Source organism: Natrix helvetica (assembly GCF_964273705.1).
Source record: "Natrix helvetica genome assembly, chromosome: 1".
Classification (NCBI taxonomy): domain Eukaryota; kingdom Metazoa; phylum Chordata; class Lepidosauria; order Squamata; family Natricidae; genus Natrix; species Natrix helvetica.
The window spans coordinates 52,542,929-52,567,079 of record NC_138548.1 but is presented as its reverse complement, the minus strand read 5'-3'; the positions used below and the strand labels follow the sequence as shown (position 1 = coordinate 52,567,079).

The window sequence follows — 24,151 nt, the reverse complement described above, 5'->3', positions numbered from 1 at the left end:
AGCAGTCAGTCCACTAAAGAAAGAAGATGGCAAGGAAGTAACAAGCAACAGAGAGAAAGCAGAGCTACTTAACTCATTCTTTGCATCAGTCTTCACACAAAAGAAACTATTGCCCAAAATATCAAAAACATAACTGTAAAAGACAGACCAGAACTAAAAATTAAAATAAGCAAAAAAAATGGAAAGAAAACATCTGTCTAACCTTGACAAATATAAATCACTGGGACCTGATGGATTACATCCCAGAGTTCTGAAGTAGCTGGTGGATATAATCTCAGAACCATTGCATCATATCTTTAAAAAATCTTGGAGCACCTGGAAACTACCAGAGGATTGGAAAAGAACAAACAAACCCAGGAAACTACAGATCAATCAGCCTAACATCAATACCTGGGAAAATACTGGAATAAATAATCAAAAAACAAATCTGTGAACATCTAGAAACAAATAAAGTTATAACTAGTAGCCAGCACGGGTTTATTAAAAACAGATCATGCCAAACCAATCTTATTTCATTCTTTGACAAAGTGACTAAATCAGTAGACGAGCAAAATGTTGTACACATAGTATATTTAAATTTTGGCAAGGCATTTGCCAAGGTAGATCACAACCTACTTCTTGGTAAGCTTAAAAAACGTGGGATAGACAGCATCACCACCAGATGGATTCATAACTGGCTGACAAACCGTACTCAACAAGTATGTCCCAAAGGAAACGGAGAATCCCCACAGACTTTTACTTAATGATACATCCTACATCTGCATGGAGGGAAGTAAGCAGCAGGGTACTACAAGGTTCCATCTTAGGCCCAGTATTCTTTAATATCTTTATAAATAACTTAAATGAGGGAATATAAAGGAAACTCATCAAATGTGCAGATGACACTAAACTGGCAGGAATAGCCAATATCCCAGAAGACAAGCTCAGGATCCAAAAAGATCTTGACAGACTTGAACAATGGGCCCTAGCCAACAAAATGAAATTTAATGTAGAAAAAAACAAGGTTTTTCACCTGGGCAGGAAAAACCAAAAGTACAAGACAGATTGCTTGAATATAACTTCAACTGTGTTGATAAAATGGTGACACATATAAGTCAAACGAAAGAAAAAAAATGATTACTGAATTTCTCAGTTTACAATTCAACCTTTACATTTTACTAATGTGTAAGAAAATGCAAAGAGTTAAAATATAACCTTTATGCAGCTATTAGAGAAATAAATATGGAAACTTGCTAGAAAGAGTGATTTTGAAAGCAAAAACAATCTTCTAGATTTTTTAAAAATGCTAAGGAAATTTTTTCTTACTGCCAGAAAACAGTATATTAATATTATATTCGTATATTTTAAAGACATGATTTTAGGTTTTTTTTTTCAGAAGAATGTTGTCTGTTCTGTTCTTAACACGTCCACATAAAACAATCTTATCAATATAACTCTGTGTGTGTGTGTGTAAAGGTGTGTGAATTTCCAAAATAATTACATACAGTTTTGCTTATGTATATGTGTGTGTAGAGAGGGGGGGAATCTCATTTTGTTGATGGGTTGGATCCATTACCCAAAGGCCGCAGGAAAACAACCTAAATTTCAGTTGTGGTCTCAGATATAGATAACAGCAAACTCTAAAAACACATGGGAAATTCTACAAGCTGCTTAAGTTGGCTTTATTACATAATTATTGGCTTCCAACCAGAAACCAATACTCACCCAGTCCAAGTGCTGAGCCATCATTGTCAAACCACAATGAAACACTTTGTGAAACAAGTAGTTTGGGGTAGTCATAGTTTAATCTGTAAAGGTTAAAAGGTAGGATGTGGGGAAGTACTATCTAGCTCAGACATGTTGTTTTAAAATATATCATTAGGCTCTTAGGCTGGGGAATTAAATCTGGGCTCGGAAACATTCAGATAACTAATGAAATCCTGGGTTTTTAGTTCCAAGCAGCATATATTAAGATGACTTTTAGATTAAAGTGTTACAGGAGGGTACTTTATATCACTAAGCCTTACAGTCTACCTCCTATTAATAGGCATCACAGTACAGTCAGTGGTGGGATTCATCTGGTTAGCACCGGTTTGGCCGAATCTCGTTAATTTTTTGCGTAGTCAGCAAACTGGTTGTTCCCACCACTGGCTCGCCCCACCCCACGCACCGAGGTTGCCATTCGTGGGGGGGGGGGAGGATATAGGGGTATGACTGGTAGCCACGCTGATCAGCTGGGAGGCAGCAAAGGACTGGATGAGCCGATGAGCTGGAAGGCTGATCAGTCAGTTCAGTTAGACCTTCCAACTTTGCAAGATCTTTTTCCCCCTGAGAAGTTGGAAGGTCTGACTGATTTTTTTTTTTAAAACTGGTAATCACATGGAAATGAGTATTTTGCATTATCGTTGCTTTGGGATGGAGTGGAAGTGAGTATTTTACATTATCTTTGCTTTGGGATGGGGTGGAAGTGAGGATTTTGCCTTAACTTTGCTCTTGGATAGGAAGGAAGTGAGGACTTTGCATTATAATGCAAAATTCTCACTTCCACCCCATCCCAGATCCATCATAATGCCAAATCTTCAGTTCTACCCCATCCCAGAGCAACCTGCTTTCCAGCTCCATTCTCTTCTGCTCTTTGTTCTTTTTCTCCCCCAAAAGTTGGAAGGGTCTGACTAAACTTTTTTAAGTTCAGTTTTTAAGTCCTCACTTCTATCCCATTCCAGAGCCATCATAATAGCAATAGCACTTTGACTTATATACTGCTTTACAGCCCTCTCTAATGGTTTACAGTCAGTATATTGCCCCCAACAATGCAAAAGCCTCACTTCTACCCCATTCCAGAGCAACTACCACTCCCTCACTAATCTGCTTTCCAGCTCCGTTCTCCTGTGTGCAGGGCAACAAAAGAAGACCGTGTGACTACCAGTTTAAAAAAGGTTCAGTCAGACCTTCCAAGTTGAAAGGAGGCATCTGGAGGCTAAAACATATGAAGAATGGTTGCAGGAATTGGGTATGTCTAGTTTAATGAAAAGGACTAGGGGAGACATGATAGCAGTGTCCAATATCTCAGGGGTTGCCACAAAGAAGAGGGAGTCAAACTATTCTCCAAGGCACCTGAGGGTAGAACAAGAAGCAATGGGTGGAAACTAATCAAGGAGAGAAGCAACTTAGAACTGAGGAGAAATTTCCTGACAGTTAAAGCAATTAATCAGTGGAACAGCTTGCCTCCAGAAGTTGTGAATGCCCCAACACTGGAAGTCTTTAAGAAGATGTTGGATATCCATTTGTCTGAAGTGATGCAAGGTTTCTTGCCTAAGCAAGGGGTTTTACTAGAAGACTTCCAAGGTCCCTTCCAATTGTTATTCTATTCTATTCTATTCTATTTTATTCTAATTTAGAATGAAATCCACTGGGAGCCATCTCTTATAAGGCAGGCTCTGAGTCCCTCTAAACAAAAAGTGTTTATCGATAGAAGAGAATATTTGTAGCTCAGGAATGAACTGTTGGATCTTTGGTGCTCTCTGAGCTGGATGGTTTTCTTGCAGATGTTTCATTTCCAAACTAGGTAATATCATCAGTACTAGAAGGGAGTGGAGTTTGCTCTTATTTTTATATACTAGTGGCTTATCCTGTCTGTGTTGATCAGTTGCTTCACAAACAGTGTTTTGATTGGTGCCAGGTGCCTATAGCCTCAGGCAGAGAAGGGCTATTCTGCACCCCTCCCTTAAATGTTCTTTAAAATACAGAGTTCCCCAGCATTCCTTTAGGAATCTCCAACAAGGAAAGTTGGTTGGTTACTCATCCTAAAATGAATCCTCTTTACATGGAGCTTCAAAATTTGCTGTTTGCTGGGAAGATGTGTAGCTAAAAGTCTACATTTAATGTACATTTGACTTTGGGGATATTTCATCATAACAAAAGTGAATTTTCTGTGCAGTTCACACTAATTGCTTGATGGATCTGGATGTCATAAAGCAAAGTCCACATTTTGTAATTAACCCCCACTTGTAATTGACTAGCAGAGTGCTGCAGGAGGCTGAGTGCTGTCATGCCCCTTGTCCACACCCACCCAGCCATGCCCACCCAGCCAGTCATTAGGGCACAGAACCAGTTGTTAAATTATTTGAATCTCACCACTGAGTACAATCCAATTCATGAAAATACCTGAAGTGTACATATTTCTTCTTCCTTCCTGATAGTCTTTTCCAGTAGATCTGTATAAAAAAATAAAATAAAACATTTTAGGATGAGGCTAAGAATATGCCTTATGACCTGATAATGCTACTGATTCTCTTACTCACAAACTAAAAACATTTTGGAACACAACCACACAATCTCAGGCAAATAACTCAAAAATACTAATAGAATAATTTCAAATCAGTGACAGTTGTGCCATTTATAAATAGATGTATTCATATTGGTAGGTTATATGTATAATATTGCACTTATTTGCTGAGCATTAGACAGTAGTAACAAGTGACACATCTTGTTCTTCCTTTTATACCACTATGATGTCCTAACAATTCAGCTTATTCATTTAAAAGCCAGCGTAGGCTAACACCCAGTTTTAGTTGAGAGTTTTCTTCTCAATCTCTTTTTATAAACAGTAATCAAATCATCAATTTTTCCATTGAAAATCTTGTTTCATGTCTGACATGATCATATCAATTTGCTTCCTCAGTTATAATTTTAATTTACTCACACATTCACACCCATGAATAAAAACATAGTGTCACTTTTAGTCATGGATTTGAATTGTTCAGACAGTTAAAGAGGTGAAAATGATTTGGGCATTTAGAGATTTTAATTTCTTTTTCCTGCTTTTTGCAGAACTAGTTCTTGAAAGACTGTTGGCTTCTAACATGTTGAATATCCTTTAAGCAATTGTTCTTTAATTGAAGTCAATCAATTAATCAGAACTTTTCTCTATCTGACTTGCAACTGCTACAAAAAGCAGTATCTAGCATCTAGAACTCTATGCTCAAGGTACTAACATACTGCATTTCCCCCATTCCAAGGCCATGTCTTCTTTTAATCCCCATTTTTTTTAGAAATCATAAAAGTAGATGGATTTTGGAGTTCCGGTTCCGGCGGCGGCGGCGACGGGCAGCTCTTTGCCCGCTCCGGCTCCCCGGTGGGCTTCCCCACTCCTTGGGGGGCAAAGGACACCCCGCAGAGGGGTCCTGCTGGAGGGGCGGCATCGCGGAGGACTCCTGCAGCGGCGGCAGCCGGCGGGAGGTCCCTCGCGCGCCCAAGGCACCGGGGAGCAAGCTCGGAGGGCGCTTCGCGTTTCTGCGCCTCGCGCCTCGCTATAAGCCGACTGGAGAATGCAACAATAGAAGGAAGCGGCTGCAGGGCGGTGAGGTTGCTTCTCTCTTCATTCCCTACTTTGCATGAAGAACTATTCAGCTTTTTAAAAAAGATTTTTACTTTCGGAGCATTTTGGAGGCACGGCTGGAGGGAGGGGGGTTCCCCCCCCCCTTGGACAAGCGGCGAGGAACAATTCTGCTCTCAGCCCCCGGGGAAGGAGGAGGGGGGAGAGCCAACGAATGAAGCCTCACCCAGGCTGAGATGATTTTCTCTTCAACTTATTTCTACATATTACTATGATTTGAGGACTTTTGGAACTTTTTAAAACTTTGTTATGCCTCTGTGCCCAAAACTGGCAGGGCAAGATGGCACACTTCCGTTGTCTTTATGAACTGTGAAACCTGACTCCACCTTTAAAATTCAGGCTTCCGGTCCTTGTCTCCGTGTCTCCCAGAGGAATCTCTTGTGGATTGGTATTTTTTAAACTTCCTAGGGGAAATTTTCTATCTACTGCCAGATTTATTAGAGAGACTCTCTTCTGCCTGGCTCTTCTGCTCCCGAGACTCACCTGGCTACCCTTCTTTTCTAACTGTCTATCTTATTTATGGACTGAACTTCTAACGTTATAAAGGATGACATCTAAAAGACCACCTCCTGGAAAACCTGGCTTTGCCACTTCTGCTCCAACATCCGCAACATCCAGTCCAGCCACACAGTCAAAGATATCAGAACTGATGCAACCTAAGACTACAGAGATGGACTTTCAACAAATGCTTCAACAAATTCTACAGGGCCAGGAGGAAATTAAGAAACAGCTAAGGGAAATGAAAGATGAAATTAAAGAAAACCAAGCCCAAATATATAAGAACTCACAAATACTGAATCTTGTGGAAGGGGGGGTGGAGGAGGTGAGGGGGGGGGTAGAAGCTGTGCAGAAAGGGAACAAAGATCTTGACATCCAACAGATGAAAATAGAATTTGAGAGAATGTCCTATTACCTTAGATTTCAAAATGTTATAGAAGAAGATGGGGAAAACATAAAGGACATCATGACAAACATCCTGGCTGACTACACACACAAAGAAAAACAACAGATGGGGTGGGATATAGACCTGGTTTATAGAGTGAACTCAGCTTATGCTAGAACACACAATGTACCTAGGGAGGTTCACATTAAATTTCTTAGAAAAAGCACAAGAGATGAAATTCTGGGTGTACAAAGGGGGCAAGCATTGACATACCATGATAGGGAGATAACCATTCTGAAGCAGATCCCTAAGAAGATTAGAGAAAAAAGGAAGAATTATTCGCAATTAGCGAATAAATTATACCAGAAAGGGGTGTGGTTTAGATGGTTGATGCCTGAAGGTATGCTGATATTCTGGGAGGAGACAAGAATCAGAATCAATTCACCCATAGAGGCGCAGGCCTTTATGGAAAAAAACAAAACACTCCTAGAAAAAACACAAGACACTACAACGGACACACAGGACACGGGAGGGGCCAGAGCTCTGCCAGTGGAGGGAGATGGGGCAATAGCAAGAAGACTCAGATCACAAAAATAAACAAGAAAATCATATTATTATAAACTGACCGAAAGTGATAATGGAATTATATCTGGATTTTATACTGTAATGTCTAATCTGATTGAATTTAGTAATAGAACTAATATGCTGATTGTAATCAATTATATACCAATGCATTATATATAAATGTATACTATGAGTATGGAGGGAGGGACGCCTGCCACATTTTGCAACTGCCAAAATTTGTATACCTGTCCATTTACCCTTTTCCCTATAAATGTTGAAAAACCAAAAAAAAAAAAAGTAGATGGATTTTCAGACTAAAGAATAAGTACGTATTTTGGTTTATTTAGAAATGAAAACAACAGCTAATCTGCTAATGAATTTTGTTAAAGTACTGTGATTATATTTGGGAAAGCCATTGAGATAGTATGTTAAGCCTATTCCTGTGAACCAAAGGTGAGCTTTCCTTGTTAGCAAGGAAGTTATCTATATATATAAATGCAAAGACACTCACACAGGAATCATGAAATCTCCAGAACCATAAAGCTTACAAACTTGAAATTTGGCACATATGTTCCTCTAGGCTTCTAGGTGCTTGGTAACAAAGGATTTTTTGAAATAGCCATCCGAGCATTAGTATTTTGTATATAATTATTATTAGCACGCTTTGATGCTAAGGAGTTAGACGTTCTATCCCTCTCCCAACCTGAAAACGTGGACGTGGGGGTGGCCAGCACGTGACTCATTGGCCCTGCTGGCTGGGAGTTTAAATGGAGAGGAGCCTGAGGGAGAGAAGATGATAAGATAGGAGGGGCTTCTGTGAGGCAAACCTGAAGGAGAGAAGTTGATAAGATTGAGAGGTTTCTGGGGTAAAGCTGAGGGAGAGAAAGGTATAGGATAGGGGAGGCTTCTGGGGGGCAAGTCTAAGGGAGAGAAGGGGAGAGGAGAGGTCGATGGTAACTACTCATTAATTTTCAAACTGTAAGTGTCGATTTATCACGCCCGATCACATAGTTTCGTAGCGGAGCACGGGTATTCAGCTAGTTGTATATGAAATGGAAGAGAAAGATGAGGAAATTTTAAAAAATACAATTGATTGTTAGGTTGCAAATCTGGAGTGTTTGAATTTACATGTTTACAAATAAGAGATAAGGAAGATGTTTCTGAATAGCTAAATCCTACTGAATTTAAAGAACAAAGAAACAGTTTTAGCTTTGGTACATAACTATGATTGGCCAAAATAGCAAATTAGAGAGAGACTTATTACTCTATTTACTTGAAAGTAAGTATAACCTGAATTCAACACAACACACAGCATGAAAAAAAACAGAAAACAAATTATGAACACAGGGGAAAATGTTTGCTTATTATTCCATTTGAAAATAAATGTGTGCATGCATTTATTGTGTGTGTATGTGAGTGTGTGTGTGTGTCTGCATTCTCAGAGCCATTGACAATCAGGTAGCATGCAGGTTTAATAAATTATTGTTGATGTTCCTGGATTTTTCATATACAACTATAAATAAAAATGTTCTGCTATACTGAGCCTTGACACAAAAAAATATTAAAATATGTAATTTTACATGCATTGACTATTACTGTAGAGGGAAGAGAATGGTTGCATGAGTAAATTTTCCATCTTTACCAAACTTATGGATAATGTCCCTAAAAAGATCTTGTAATAAGAAAACATTCAAAAGCCTTGGCCCCACTGCTGAACAAATGTGTCCCACAGCCACATTACAATGAATGTAAATACTATAATCAGAGAACAAATTCACTTCAGACCTATGTGATATTTCACTTAAGATATTTAAGGAGCATCGTCTATAATGTAAGACTGAGTTCTGAGGTTTTTTTTTTTCATATTGGGGTCAAGGTATTTATTCCGACAGGAAATGCTGAATGACAGCACCTTTTTCCTTTGCTGTGTCCTTTTTCATTCTTATGAAGTAGAATTACAGCTTTCCAAGTACATTGGCAATTTCCCCCAATATAAACAAACAAATAAATAATCTTCTCTTTACTTAGATACTAGAAAATCGTAAAAAAAAAACCCCTCAGCTGAGAAATAATCCTTACTAATCATTAAACATGGATAGCCTTTCTATATATTCACAGCAAAACACAGATCAAATTGTACACCAGCCATACAAAATTAGATTAAAATCTTGAGTGCAAAAATAAATTGACAAATATTGAGAAGGACAATCTCTGTACAGCGATCAAAAAACAATTTTCAGCACTTTTCCTATTTTATTATATAATAAAAAGCAAGTAAATAGCCAGTACAAAACAAGTACTGCTATAACAATCTCTTGTTTAAGCAGAAGTTAGTTTAAATAAATCACATGTGCTTCAGTTGTTCCTTTTTTAAATTTTAAATCCACCTAGACCAACTTAAAATGTGTAGAAATTACAGAATCAAATGTTAAACAATCCTACAATCCACAAAATAGAGCCCTTGCTACTAGTTTGCTTTCAATATTTTAATTCCTGTGCATAATTTAGACACCTTGGTCACTGCCACTAATTGGTATGTAACAGGATAACTCAAGTGGTTAGGCCACCCGTGGCTTCAATCTCTTGATCAGAGATTACAGTGGGAAAGTTATAGGACAAAAGTAAAAACAACATTTTAGAAGAAAGGATGCTCTTTGTGGTTTGTGTCAGACACTGAAACAACATGACAGTCAGCAGACAAATTCCCAAGTGCTAAAGCAATGAGATTTTCACAGGCCATTGTAAGGTTTGATGACATGGGACTCTATAGCACATGTCACAAATCATTGCTATTTGCCTCCAAAGGTTTTCTGTAAATCTACCAAATATGTACAAGTAGAATCAAATCAACAAATTTTAGAGAAGAGATTCCTTTATCCTATATATGCTGGTTCTGTACAAACTGGAGCAGCATAGGCTGAAAATGGATTGTTCATTAGTATATTATAACTTTGATCTGATAAAGTAATACAACTTATATCTGTAAAACTCTGCTGAGCCTGTCAAAAAGGTATGAATTACAACATGCTTTGCGATTCAGAATACTTACTCACACGGTCCTGAATACCTGCGCACTTCAGAAGATACGCTGAGCAAGCATTACTTGGTAACAATCTGGGATGTATTTAAACTTTTCCAAAGTTCCAAAGATAAGCTCTCATTCTTCTGCAGGAGTTAAGTTGGATACACTCATTTTGATCAGATCTCTTTGTACCGAATGAATTAGAAATTCTTCTCATTACATTGCACAGCTAAATTCTTCATATGCTGCCAACAGTGATTTGTATGCTTAGGAAACAGCCTTTTAAGGTCTTTATTTCATAATTTTATCAAGATAGAAAAGCCATGTGCAAATCCAACTTTTTAATGAACCTTGAGATGGTAGATTAGCCTCTCCATTGCTCAACTTCTGCTAGAAGGAAAAATCATTTCTTTTCTTCTCCTTTGGTCTTTTAAGAACTGTTATCTACTTTAATTTCATTAAAGATTTTAGTTCTGTTTTTAAAGTTGTTACTTAAAAATGTTTTAAAATGTCCTTTATATCATCTTGAGAGTCTTATGACTTAAGGCCATCTATAAATATTTTAATAAAGATAAATCAAATTTTATTTTTCATCACAACTTAATCTTCACATTTACATCGCTACAAGACATATTTATACCAATGATATCCTACTCCTTAAATAGAATGCTATTTGTATATTACACATATATGTATGCTAGCTCATCAAAGAGTCTAGAATGAAATGTTCTTATGCACAATAATACACAGAGCTATAACATCTATAAAAATGTCTCAATTACTGGATGGGTTTTCATATTGTAGCAAATCAAAATTAGTTTTGCCATGTTTTGTCAACTAAGAACAAGGTTGGATTAATAAAACAAGCTAAAACAACCAAATTATAGATTAATGTGATAGATGAATTTAATCAGCTTCATGTGTCAAAGTATTAAGGAGTTAAATGAGCCAGTGACTGGCTGGTGCAAAACAACACTGGATTAAATACTATCAAGACATTTATTATCCATAAACATTGTGACAACTTGTAACATCTGTTCTGGAAATTATTCTGGACAAAGTCACTACCACAGAAAGAGTAGGTTCATGAGTTAGAAGTTCTCCTGGACTCACAACTAAATGGCAGATGGCAACTTTTGCCAGGCAGCTTCCATTCAACTTCAACTGGTGCATGGACCAGTCCAACTTCAATTGGACAAACGGGTGCATCACAGAACAACAATTTTTGAATCAAGATACCTCAAAGGAGTTAACATAAAGAATCTGTTCAGGCTTTCATGTAATTGAAATTTTATGGATCTTTGCACCAGTTATATCTGCAAACTGTGGCTATTGCAGCATCACTGCATCTAACGATGGTCACATGATCTGGATTTACAACTATTTATTTAATTGCTTGTTTAGTTATAAAATTCCTCTCCTGGATCCCACCAGACAGAATAATCAGGCTGACGGGACCCACAGCATGCCTCCTCTGCCACCATGAGTGGTACGGACTAATCCCAATGGGTAAGACGGTCCCTCAAGTAACCTGGACTAAAGCCATAAAACCCGTTAAAGGCTCTGTTTCCCAGAAGTATAGCCTTTATATTTACTTTCTTGCATTTATATTTACTTTCTTGACTTTTTTAATAGGTTTGTTGTAGATTTAGCTATTTATTATCAAAAGATTTGATCTTGTCTACCACCCAATATCCTGTGTTTAAATCTTACATCACCTGGAGTAAGAGCAGGGAAACCATTTCATCCCTACTTCCTAGAACATTCAAATCTAGTGACAATTTCTGTAGGCCTGGGGAGAGGAGTGGCAGTATTTCTATTGTAAGGAAGTTTGACCAGAGATAAGGAACAACTGACTAACACCTGAGCCAAAATACCAGCTATGGAAGATCCAATTGTCAACAAATACAATTTGGCTTAAAATTTGCTCTGACCGTTTAAGATCTGGCCCCTTCATGTCCCTTCCATATTCCTACCTCTTATTCTGGGTCATGTTGTCTTAACTATAAGCCTGATAGCAGACATCATTCTCATTTTGTGGGAAGGTTACTATGAGCCAACATGGAAAATAATAATTGTTTGAATACCAGAATGAAAATAATAGATAGCAATCAGCTAACTGAATCAGAGCCCCTGAAGATGACAAACTGGAAGAGGTGTTCTTTCTGATACTATAGTCCCAATTTATGAAGGACTTTATAATTTTTTAGCTATACGTCAAGGTAATTTTAAAAAAAACATGGGATCAGTGAGCATCATGTAAAACTGGTACAGTATTTGCAGGCATCATCCAGTTCCTTACACTTGCTTCAATATTCCAAGCTAAATTTCCCAAACATTCTTTGGTATAAATTTCCAATGCATAGGATTACTATGGCAGAATTATCTCTCTTAAGGTAAAACTGAAAGCAATATATGGTCTAAGGCGTGTTTCTCAAACCTTAGAACTTTAAGAGGTGTGATCTTCAACTCTTATTCTGGTCTAAGGTTTGAAAAGGAACTTTGTAGTACAGAGGATACTAAAGGCACACTTTGCTCTAGAAACATTCCAAAACTATAAACTTGATCTTTTAGAGAGAGTTCATTTTTTTTCTAGAACTGTTATTCATTCATTCATTTGTTTGTTTATTGCATTTCTATAGTGACCCATCTAAATACCATACTCTGGATGGCTTATATTCCAACCTTAAAAACATTTTGTTGTTGTTAGTTATGAAGTTGTGTCCAACCCATTGCGACCCCATGGACAATGTTCTTTCAGGCCTTCCTGTCCTCTACCATCCTCTGGAGTCCATTTAAGCTCACGCCTACTGCTTTGGTGATTCCATCCAGCCACCTCATTCTCTGTCATCCCCTTCTTTTTTTGCCCTTATTCATTCCCAGCATTAGGCTCTTCTCCAGTGAATCCTTCCTTCTCATTAGGTGGCCAAAGTATTTGAGTTTCATCTTCAGGATCTGGCCTTCTAAAGAGCAGTCAGGGTTGATCTCCTCTAGGACTGACAGGTTTGATTACTTGCAATCCAAGGAACTTCCAGGAGTCTTCTCCAGCACCATAGTTCAAAGGTTTCAATTCTTTGGCGCTCAGCCTTCCTTATGGTCCAACTTTTACAGCCATACATTGCAACTGGGAAAACCATAGTCTTGACTATACACTTTTGTTGGCAGGGTGATGTCTCTGCTTTTTAGTATGCTGTCTAGATTTGCCATAGCTTTCCTTCCCAAGAGCAAGCGTCTTTTAATTTCTTGGGTGCAGTCCCTGTTAGATTCGGGCAACGAGAGAAAAGACTGCGGACACGTAGTGACTTATCAGCTCTTTATTAGTAGTAGTAGTGATCCAGCTTTCTCTGTGGCCGGAGGGTTCCCCTTTTATAGGAATCGGGTACGCCTCTCGACCAATCAGAACGATACCTGTTTCCCGCCGTAGCGGCGGACCAGAGAGGAGACTTGCTGCGATATATGCTAATATCTAACACCCCTCCCCTCTTAGACGGCGCATTCCGGTTGGTTACAAAGTCCTTAAGATACGTTGGTGTTTGCCTTACACGGGTAGAACGTCGCAGTTCTGGTTGATCTGGAGTGGTTTCAGGATCGGTTGCTTTCTCTGCTTCGCGTTCGGGGGTCTGCAGATTTTCGTTGCTTTGGCGTTGTTCGGTTTCTCTTTCGACCTCTTGTTCTACCCTGGGCTCGTAGGTGTCGTGGTTCTCTGTGTTGGGGCTCTCGAGTGGCTGACTTTGTGCTGGCAGATAGTTTTCATCGTCAGCCCGCAGGTCTGAGTGTGCCAGGCGACCCCGTAGTTGATCGATGTGCCTTTTCCAATTTTGTCCATCTTCAAGCTCTAGCAGATATGATCGTGGACCCGTGATGCCAATGACCCTTGCCGGCATCCACAATGTTCCCCCTGCATAGTTGTGGGCGTATACTGAATCCCCTATGCTAAAACTCCGAATTTTGCTTGTAGAGTCTGGGGGCGCTGTGGCAGAGTAATTTGGGTGAAGACGGTCCAGGTGAGACCATAGACGGTGGCCCATGAGCAGTTCAGCGGGGCTCCTACCCGTCGTTGCGCTGGGGGTAATATGTTGAATTAGTAGGTAATGGTCAATGCGTGTTTGCCAATCGCCTGGACCCATCCTAGCGAGGGCCTCTTTTGCGGATCGCACCATTCTCTCCGCCTGTCCATTTGATGCCGGATGGAATGGCGCGACGAGGGCATGCCGAATTCCCTGACCTGCTAAGTACGTTTCAAATTGCATGGCCGTGAACTGGGGCCCATTGTCGGAGACCAGTAGGTCGGGCAGGCCATGAGTGGCGAAAAGTCGCCGTAGAACCTTAATGACTGCCTCTGCCGTGGTTGAAGTCATTAGGACTACTTCTAGCCATTTGGAGTATGCATCCACAACTATAAGGAAAGTCTGACCTTGGACTGGCCCTGCGAAATCGATGTGTATTCGCGACCAGGGTGCTTTAGGCTTCTCCCATTCTGTGGCGGGCGCTTCCGGGGGCGCTGGTCTCGATTCCTGGCATGGATCGCAAGTGGCCACCCATTCCTCTATTTCTTTGTCCATGTTGGGCCACCAAACGTAACTTCTTGCTAACGCCTTCATTCTAACGATCCCCGGATGCCCCACATGTAATGCCTCTAATACATTTCTACGTAACGCATACGGAATAACAACTCGATCCCCCCACAATAAACAACCTTGCAACACTGAAAGCTCATCACGTTTTCCCCAAAATAACTTGAATTCCGGGCCCACGTTTCCCTTCGGCCATCCCCTCCAAACCCAGGTTTGAACTTGCTTTATTATGTTGTCCCTAGCAGAGAACCTGGCAACGTCGCAGGAAGAAACCGGTCCTGAGTCCAAACAGTCAATTAACAACACCGGTACCTCGGGAGTGGGGTCTGGCAAAAGATCCGGAAGTGGGCAACGGCTGAGTGCGTCTGCATGTCCTAGAGTGGAGCCCGGTCGATGAATTAGCTTGTATGAGTACGCGGCCAGGAAAACAGTCCACCTGGTCATGCGTGGAGAAAGGGAAACTGGTGTGGGGCGGTTTCCCGCCAAAAGTCCCAACAGCGGTTTGTGATCTGTAATCAGTTCAAAATCGCGGCCGTAGAGGTATTCGTGGAAACGTTTTACTCCAGCTACAGCAGCTAACGCTTCCCTGTCCATCTGGCTGTAATTCCTCTCGGCCGATGAAAGAGTCCTGGAGTAGAAGGCGATGGGTGCTTCGTTCCCGTTTGGCATCCTGTGGCTAAGGACTGCGCCGACTCCAAATGGTGATGCGTCGCAGGTCAATACCAGCGGTAGCGTCTGGCTGTATTGTACTAGCAGCGAGTCAGTGATGAGCAGGCGCTTTACTGCGGCAAAAGCTGCTGCTTCGGATCGTCCCCATCTCCATGTTGCGTTCCTCTGGAGTAGTCGATGTAATGGCTCAGCAACGGTCGCCTTCTGTCTCAGAAAAACGCTGTAGAAGTTAAGTAGTCCGAGGAAGGCCTGCAACTCGGTCTGATTTCGTGGTGTGGGGGCGTCCTGGATCGCCTTAATTTTCTTTGAAGTGGGGTGTATTCCCTGACCATCGATTCTATATCCCAGAAATTCTACGCTAGGCACATTAATTTGGCATTTCTCCTTTTTGAGGCGGAGGCCCTTTTCTCTGATTCTGGCCAAAACAGTTCTGACTCTTTTTAATAGTTGCTCCTCGTTTGCAGCGGACACCAAGATGTCGTCGAAATAGGGAACGACTACCGGTATCCCTTGCAAAAGTCGTTCCATGACGCTCTGGAACAGCCCTGGAGCAATACTCACACCGAATTGTAGCCGGTTGCATTTGAATGCTCCTCTATGCATCACTATATTTTGGGCCTCCGCTGTGGCGCTATCCACGGGCAACTGCTGGTAAGCTTGTGCCATGTCTAATTTAGCAAATATCTTTCCTGGCCCCAACGAGCGCAATAAGTGTTGTACTACTGGCACAGGATATGCGCTTTGTTGTAGCGCGACATTAATTGTGCATTTATAGTCCGCGCAGATGCGGACTGACCCATCTGGCTTGACTGGGGTCACAATGGGAGTTTCCCAGCGCGCGTGATCCCCCGGCTCAAGGATTCCTTGCTCTACTAACTTATCTATCTCCTTATCTATTTTTGGGCGGAGTGCAAAAGGCACTCGTCTCGGTTTAAGTCGGATTGGCGCCACTTTGGGGTCTAAATTGAATGAGATTGGTTTACCCACATACTTACCGAGACCGGAGCTGAACACATCCTCGAACTCCTTAAAAATCTGCTCAGCGCTGCTGTTCTCCACGGCGTTGATCCCGGTGACTTCTAGCCCCAAGGCTTCAAACCAATCTAGTCCTAGAAGGTTCTGTAACGGTGCGCTGGCGATGGTCACGGGCAGCTGGGCTACGATGTCCTTGAAACGGATTTGGAATGTGCCTTGGCCCACGATGGGGACTCGGTTCCCCTGGTAGTCTCGTAGCAGGATGTCTGGTGCACGTAGTTGGCTCTTTTTGAGGCTAGGGATAGCCTGTTTCATGGATGCCCATGAAATGATCGTCAGGGACGATCCTGTGTCAACTTCCAGCTCGCAAGGAGAGCCCTCCAAGAGGACTGTGACTTTCAGCTTTTTAGGCCGCTTGGTGCGGACCTGACTTATTGTGGTGAGATACGTTCGCAATTCCTCTCTCTGGGTCAACTCTATCTCAGCATCTGTATCCTGAAAATACTCTCGTTGAGCGTCTTGGTAGAACACTCTCTCAGCTCTTTGTGTATACTCTCTCTGGGAATACGCCCTTTCAGCTCTTTGGGAATTGTCTCTCTGGGTAAACACTTGTGGATTTCTCTCTGGGCGCCCTCTTTGATTTCGCCAAGCCCCTGGGTTGGGCTTTTGTTGGCGGTATGTAGGCGGCTGCCGTGAGGCAGGAACTTCGCTACGGCACACTCGTGCGATGTGCCCAAGTTTGTTGCAGTGTGAACAAACAACGTTCCTGAACCGACAGGTAGACCGGGGGTGATTCCCTCCACAGCTTGCGCAGGGCGGAAAACGGAATCCGGGTCTCCCCCCAGGCCTCATGTGACTGCTCCGCATCAGGTGACTGTCCTCGAACTCGGGATCCTCGTAGTCGGTGGTGGTGTCCTCGTAGTGGACTCTGGTGTGTCTGGGTGCTGGCTGGCTTACGCTGAATCCGCGTTGTATGGTTTCCGATGATCTTTCCGCTGACTCGGATGCCCTTGCTTCATTTAGCGCTATTTGTAGGGTTAAATTTGGGTTTGCCAGCAGCCTTTTTTGTAGCGAAATGTCCCTTAACCCACAAACAAATCTTGCCAGGATATGCTCGTCCAGATCCCTGAACTCGCAGTGAGTTGCTGCTTTACGTAGGGCTGCAATATATTGGTTGATTGATTCTCCCGCCTTCTGGTTCCGCGTGTTGAATTCCTGGCGGCAAACGTGGCGGGAAGGTTTTGGCGCGTAATGAGTATGTAGAGTCTGTTGCAACGCCGTCCATGATACCGCTTGTATCGGAGTAGGCGCGGTGAGGTCTCTGGCCGTGTTGAAAACTTCTCGCCCACAGTAGCCGAGGAAAATGTTTTTCTTTCGGGCATCTGTTATCCCCGTGTATTCGTTCGCTTCGAGAAAACACTCGAAACGAATCATGAAAGCCTTCCATTCTTGTTCGTTGGGTGGAATGGAGCGGGTGGAGTGTGCATCGCCATCTTCTCTTCGTTTGAATTTGCCGCGCTGCGGTGTCCTGAGATGGCTGCCGGAATTTCTGCCGAATTCCTGGGCTGGATCAAATCCGGAGATTCTGAAGTAGCTTTCTTCGACCTATCTGTCTCTCGATCCCACCTTCGTCGCCAATGTTAGATTCGGGCAACGAGAGAACAGACTGCGGACACGTAGTGACTTATCAGCTCTTTATTAGTAGTAGTAGTGATCCAGCTTTCTCTGTGGCCAGAGGGTTCCCCTTTTATAGGAATCGGGTACGCCTCTCGACCAATCAGAACGATACCTGTTTCCCGCCGTAGCGGCGGACCAGAGAGGAGACTTGCTGCGATATATGCTAATATCTAACAGTCCCCATCTGCGGTGATCTTGGAACCCAGGAAAATAAAATTTGTCACTACCTCCATTTCTTCCCCATCTATTTTCCAGGAATTGAAAGAGCCAGATGCCATGATCTTAATTTTCTTAATGTTGAGTTTCAAACCATCTTTTGCACTCTCCTTCTTCACCCGCATCAAGAGACTCTTTAGTTCCTCTTCACTTTCTGCCATTAGAATGGTATCATCTGCATATCTGAGGTTGTTGATATTTCTCCCGACAATCTTAATTCCAACTTTTGATTCATGTAGCCCCATCTTTCTCATGATGTGCTCTGCATATAAGTTAAATAGGCAGAGCAATAGTATACAGCTTTGTCTAACTCTTTTCCCAATTTTGAACCAATCAAAAACACTACATAAAGCTAAAATCACACACAGGAAAAAATCCAAGCCTGTTGCTGCAGCCACTCATTCTTGATGTAACTTCTCATGTTCTCATCCTGCTCTGATCTTACCCAATCACTCCTTCCTTTCATCCACTTGTTTGAAGAGCCTTAACTTTATGCTATCTCAAGCATCAATGCCAAGTGGTTGAACAGAAGTGTCTCAGCCCTATCTCCTAGAAACAGCCATCCTGATAATCCCTGCAAAGATATTCCATCCATAAGAAACTTGAACAAATATCTTTGGAAAATATACTGAATGATAGGCCAGTGAGAGACATGAAGATCAAATAGAATGGGCAATTACTGTTAGAGGTTCTGTGCATTTGAAAAATTGGATTCTCTGAGCCACCATTTTACACAGCTGCAGTTTTATATTTCAGTCTACCGAGCAAGATGTTATGACCTGACCTTTTTTCTCCCTGCATGGAATTTCATCAGAATGTGTGAATTCTGGGAAGAACTAAAAAGCTCTTAAGCACCTTGTGCGGCAGCAATTACCTGTACTTCATAAAACTGCAACAGACTTTATTAAGAGCATCCATTACCAAGGTTTCTTTTTGGTACGCTGCCACAATTATAGGATACTTTTATAAGCAAAGTTCATAATGACTTAGACTGCTGCTGCATGGCTCTTATAAGCCACTGCTGACAATAAAACAGTTGCCAGGGGCTCATTTTAAATTTAAACCCTTGGCTGAAAGGCAGATTTATGCTAACATTCATTGTTAGATATATTTCTTGTGCTTCCTTGCAACCAGATGTACTTTATTTTACATATATTTTTGCCAGCTGTTGATCTACAAAACTTATAATGGAGAGATGTCATTTATCCCAACACTTACTGATACAGCAGTTTTCACAGCTGAGCTGGTTAATGTTTTGGTGGCATCTTTAATATTGATTTCCAATAAAGGGATTTTTTCCTAATTAAGAATTCCCATAGTTTCCGCTTGATAACTCCTTATAAGTAATTGGACTTGAAATACACGCATTTCTCCATTCCTTTGTCAGGAATATCAACTTTCCTACTGAATAAACATAATTTGAACTTCAGATTGGTGCTAGTATATTTATTTATCTTACTCGGGGTAACTCTGGGTGGCTTACAATCAGTATACAGGTAGTCCTTGTTCTATGATCATAATTCCTGTTGCTAAGCAATGAGGCCGTTGAGTGAATCATGCCTAGTTTTACAACTTTTTAAGTGAATCACTACAGTTGTTAAATGAATTAGCTTGCGTTTAGTGTACGTGTTCAGTGAATCTGGCTTCCCACATTAACTCCGGGTATCAAAATTCAACTGAGAAGTTTGCAAATGGTAATCACATGACCTTGAGATGCTTCAACTGTCATAAATACATGCCAGTTGTCAAACAACTAAATTCTGATCACATGAGTGTGGAGATGCTGCCATGATCATAAATCCAAGGATAGGTTGTAAGTCGCTTTTTTCAGTGCTGCTCTTATTTTGAATAGTTACTAAACAAATAGTTGTAAGTCAAGGAGTTATCTGTAGAATGCAAGTGAATTCTGGAAAATATTACTTTACCTATACAGGCAAGTATAGCATTTGCTCAATCAAGATCAAGGAGAAAGCAGTTTCTGATTAAGTGGGTATCTTTATTTGCATCAAAATAAACAAAGAAGTAAGCAAGTAAGAATAATCCTTCCTGCTCAGGATAAACCTACTGCAGAATTATCAGGCATCATTCTTAACATCTTACATGTGACTGACTAGTTTATTCCACCAAAATATAAATATTATTTCAAAGAAATCTAAACTAAACTTTGTGTATATTTAAATTATGTTAGTACTGCATGTATAAAGCTCAAATTTACAAGTTAATTGGACAACTATATTAGAATTATATCTTTCTCTGTTTGAAAAGACAAAAGACTTCCAGAGGAAAGATATGTGACTAGAACATCCAACTGATCAGATTCTCATGAACTAAGCCATAGAAGTATTTTGCAGATTTAAATTCCAAATAAAAGTGCTTTTTAAAAATACATGTCTTTAAAGGCTCTTTAGTACTGAATTCCTTGGATTAAACATATGCCATATTCTCCTGCTTTGCCCCAAAGCAAGTTACTGCTTAAAATTAATCTGTTTGGGTTATTTTACTTGCAATTCATTTCAGAACATCTTTGCCTCCATCACAGTATGTATACATTTCTATCATCAGAAGACCAAGATCTTCACAGAGGGAAATGAGATGTGAATTTTCTTTTACAACAGTTCCATCACTGAGCAATGACGACGACAAACAACTATCTCTTGCAAACAAAAACTGCTTGGGGTTAATTAAGAATCTCAGAACCAGACCATGACTTCAAACAACTGTCATAATATTATTATAAGGCTAATGAATACAGTGTTTGCTGTTTCTTTTGTGTTAATCTTTTATTAATGAGAATTAAAAATGCACTTTTAATTTTAACTTGAAGGATTAAGATCGGCTGTTACTGAAGGGGAGAAAAATTAACTAAATGAAACAATTTTCAGTGTGTGTCAGGAAGATACAGCTGGGAGAAACCCTGAAAGCTAAAGTTATATTCAGATGGCTAATGGTTTTCATGGCCAATCTCACAGGTCATTGCTCTCTTTAATTAGTAGCTTTTGCTAACATAAAAAGCATCAAGTAATTTTTAACACTGACTGCAGCTGCCTACTCCATTAACAAATTGTTATATTAACACTCTCTACCTTGCATTGTCTATCTTTAAATGTTTCTTTCATACATTTTTATGAATCTTAATTAACTTTGTGCCCTTCATGCTTATCATTGTAAGCACTGATGGTATACGAAATGAAATAGTTAACTTATTATACATTTGTGCCAACAGCACTTGCAAACATTGCACAGAATTATTATCATGTACCTGGACAACTGGGCCTTTTGGTGTTCTCTGTCTTACCCAAAGACATTTTAACTTATTAAAAAAAAAGTTAGGATAATTTTGCTAGCAAAACTGCTAGAAATACTTTATTAAACTTGCTTACCACCTGATTTTTTTATTAATTATATTATCAAACAAGATGTTTTTAAAACAATGGTTTTTCAAAGTCACAAGTTGTTTTTCAGATCATGGGAAAGATACAGAGCATAAAAATCAATGAATATGGAAGGAAAACAAGCCATCTTAAATTTGGGGGGCGGGGAGAAAATGAATACTGTCTAAGTTGATATAACAAGTGAAATATTGTCATGTATCTAAAAAAAATCTTTTATATATATATTTTTTAAATTTTTGAATAAACACAAACAAACAAGACACAACAAACACCATAAAACATATTCCATTACAAATTATAAAAAGTGTGTCAATTGGTTACAAAGAACTTTCATGCATCCCTTCCACAGTCATCACCTAACATCCATATCAAATTATATATTTTACATCAAATATATTTATATATATTACTATCATCATACCTCATTCTTAATATGACTATAGTTGTTTTAATATCCCTTTATTATCAGGGTCTGAGGCTGTTGTTATGCAACGCGAGGTCCGTTGTTAATAAGGCCCCCCTCATCTACGATCTAATTCTTGAGGGGGAGCCGGACCTCGCAGGAATAACGGAGACCTGGTTGGGCCACGAGGGAGGTTTACCCCTCGTGGAAATGTGCCCACCAGGTTATCGAGCATTTCACCAGCCTCGGGCCCAGGGAAGGGGCGGTGGGGTAGCAGTGATTATTCGGGAAGACTTAGAGCCGAGGGAGTCCACTGTGCTGCAGACATCCGGGTGTGAGTCCCTTGTCGTGAGGTGGGGCCCAGGGAGACAGTTGGGCCTGCTGATAGTATACCTGGCTCCTCGCTATACATCAGCGGCCCTGCCTGAACTCCTCGAGCTGATCGCATCGGTGGCGGTTGAGACCCCCAAACTTTTAGTGATGGGGGATTTCAACCTGCCATCGGTGGGAGAAGCGTCCGAGGGGGTTCGGGAGTTCATGGCTTCCATGACAGCCATGGACCTGACTCAATTGATTCAGGGCCCGACACACGAGGGAGGCCACACGCTGGACCTTGTTTTTGTCTCTGGCCAGTGGATGAGTGATCTGGGAGTAGGGGATTTAACCATCACTCCCCTGTCATGGTCAGATCACTCACTTCTCCGACTTGACTTCCCTGGTGCTACCCCCCGCTGCGGGGAGGCGGAGCCGGAAGATATTAGATGGTTCCGCCCCAAGCGCCTGACGGAACCAGATAAGTTCCAGATGGAGCTTGGGCCACCTCCTGTAGACCTGACCCGCCACCGGGTAGAGGACCTGGTGATCGCATGGGATAATGCGACTACCGGGGCCTTAGACCGAGTGGCGCCTCTGCGGCCTCTCCTGCGGCAACGAACCACCCTGGCCCCTTGGTTCACCGAGGAGCTAAGGGTGATGAAACGCCGCAAGAGACGCCTAGAGAGTCGTTGGAGATCCTCCCGTTCCGAATTTGACCGAGCACAGGTACGAACCCATTTAAGGACGTACCTTGTGGCATTGAGAGCGGCCAAACGTCAATATTGTGCCGCTCTCATTGCATCTGCAGAGAACCGCCCTGCCGCCCTGTTTCAGGTGTCCCGCTCCCTCCTGTTTCAGAGGCCGCGGGAAGCCCCTTTACAGGGCAGGGCAGAGGAATTTGGGAAATATCTGCAGGATAAAATCGCTCAAATCCGGAAGGAATGGGTCCCTTTCAGTGGTCTAGTGGAGACGTCCGAGGCGAGTCTTGAGAGACCACTCTGGGAGGAGTTTGACTTGGTTGCCATCGAGGATTTGGACAGATTGCGTGGACGGCTGCGACCTACCACATGTTTGCTGGACCCGTGCCCCTCCTGGCTTGTACTGGCATCCTGGGAGGTTACACGTGACTGGCTCCTGGGCCTAGTGAACGCTTCGTTGGGCGAGGGGTCTCTTCCGGCCGCCTTGAAAGAGGCGGTGGTGAGACCCTTACTCAAGAAGCCTTCCCTGGACCCAATGGAGCTAGCCAATTATCGTCCTGTCTCCAACCTTCCCTTTTTAGCGAAGGTTGTAGAGAGTGTGGTAGCTTATCAGTTTCCACGACACCTGGAGGAAAATGATTATCTAGACCCACGCCAGTCCAGCTTCCGACCCGGGCACAGCACGGAGACGGCCTTGGTCGCATTGGTTGATGATCTCTGGAGGGCCAGAGATAGGGGTTGTTCCTCTATCCTGGTCCTATTAGACCTCTCGGCGGCTTTTGATACCATCGACCATGGTATCCTGTTGCACCGACTGGAGGGGTTGGGGGTTTGGGGCACCGTTTTGTGGTGGTTCAGCTCCTACCTCTCCGGCCGGATGCAACGTGTGTTGGCAGGGGAGCAGAGGTCGACCCTAAGCCCCCTCACTTGTGGGGTGCCACAGGGGTCGGTCCTCTCGCCACTCCTGTTCAACACATACATGAAGCCGCTGGGTGAGATCATTCGTGGTTTCGGGGTGGGATATCATCTGTACGCTGATGATACCCAGCTATACATTTCCACCCCGAACCACCCCAACGAGGCCGTCGAAGTGATGTCCCGGTGCTTGGAAGCCGTACGGGTCTGGATGGATGGCAACCGACTCAAACTCAACCCCTCCAAGATGGAGTGGCTGTGGGTTCCGGCCCCCCGGTTCAACCAGTTGTTTCCATCTCTGGCCATTGGGGGCGTACAGCTGGCCCCCGTGGAGCGGGCGCGCAATTTGGGCGTCCTCCTGGATGCCCGGCTGTCCATGGATGACCATGTGACAGCCGTGGCAAGGGGGGCGTTCCACCAGGTTTGCCTGGTGTGCCAATTGCGCCCCCTATTGGACTGGGATGCCTTATGCAC

General features: G+C 42.1%; 1 protein-coding gene across 9 annotated transcripts in view; it reads right to left on the bottom strand.

Moving 5' to 3' along the window:
* Window positions 1-24,151, bottom strand: part of CEP128 (centrosomal protein 128) — a 208,963-nt gene that overhangs the window by 49,321 nt on the left and 135,491 nt on the right. For all 9 annotated transcript variants that reach the window (XM_081935596.1, XM_081935594.1, XM_081935593.1 and 6 more), the window contains exon 19: window positions 4,144-4,193. In XM_081935596.1, coding sequence (XP_081791722.1) covers window positions 4,144-4,193 — 50 coding nt within the window. The remainder of the gene's footprint in view (window positions 1-4,143; window positions 4,194-24,151) is intronic.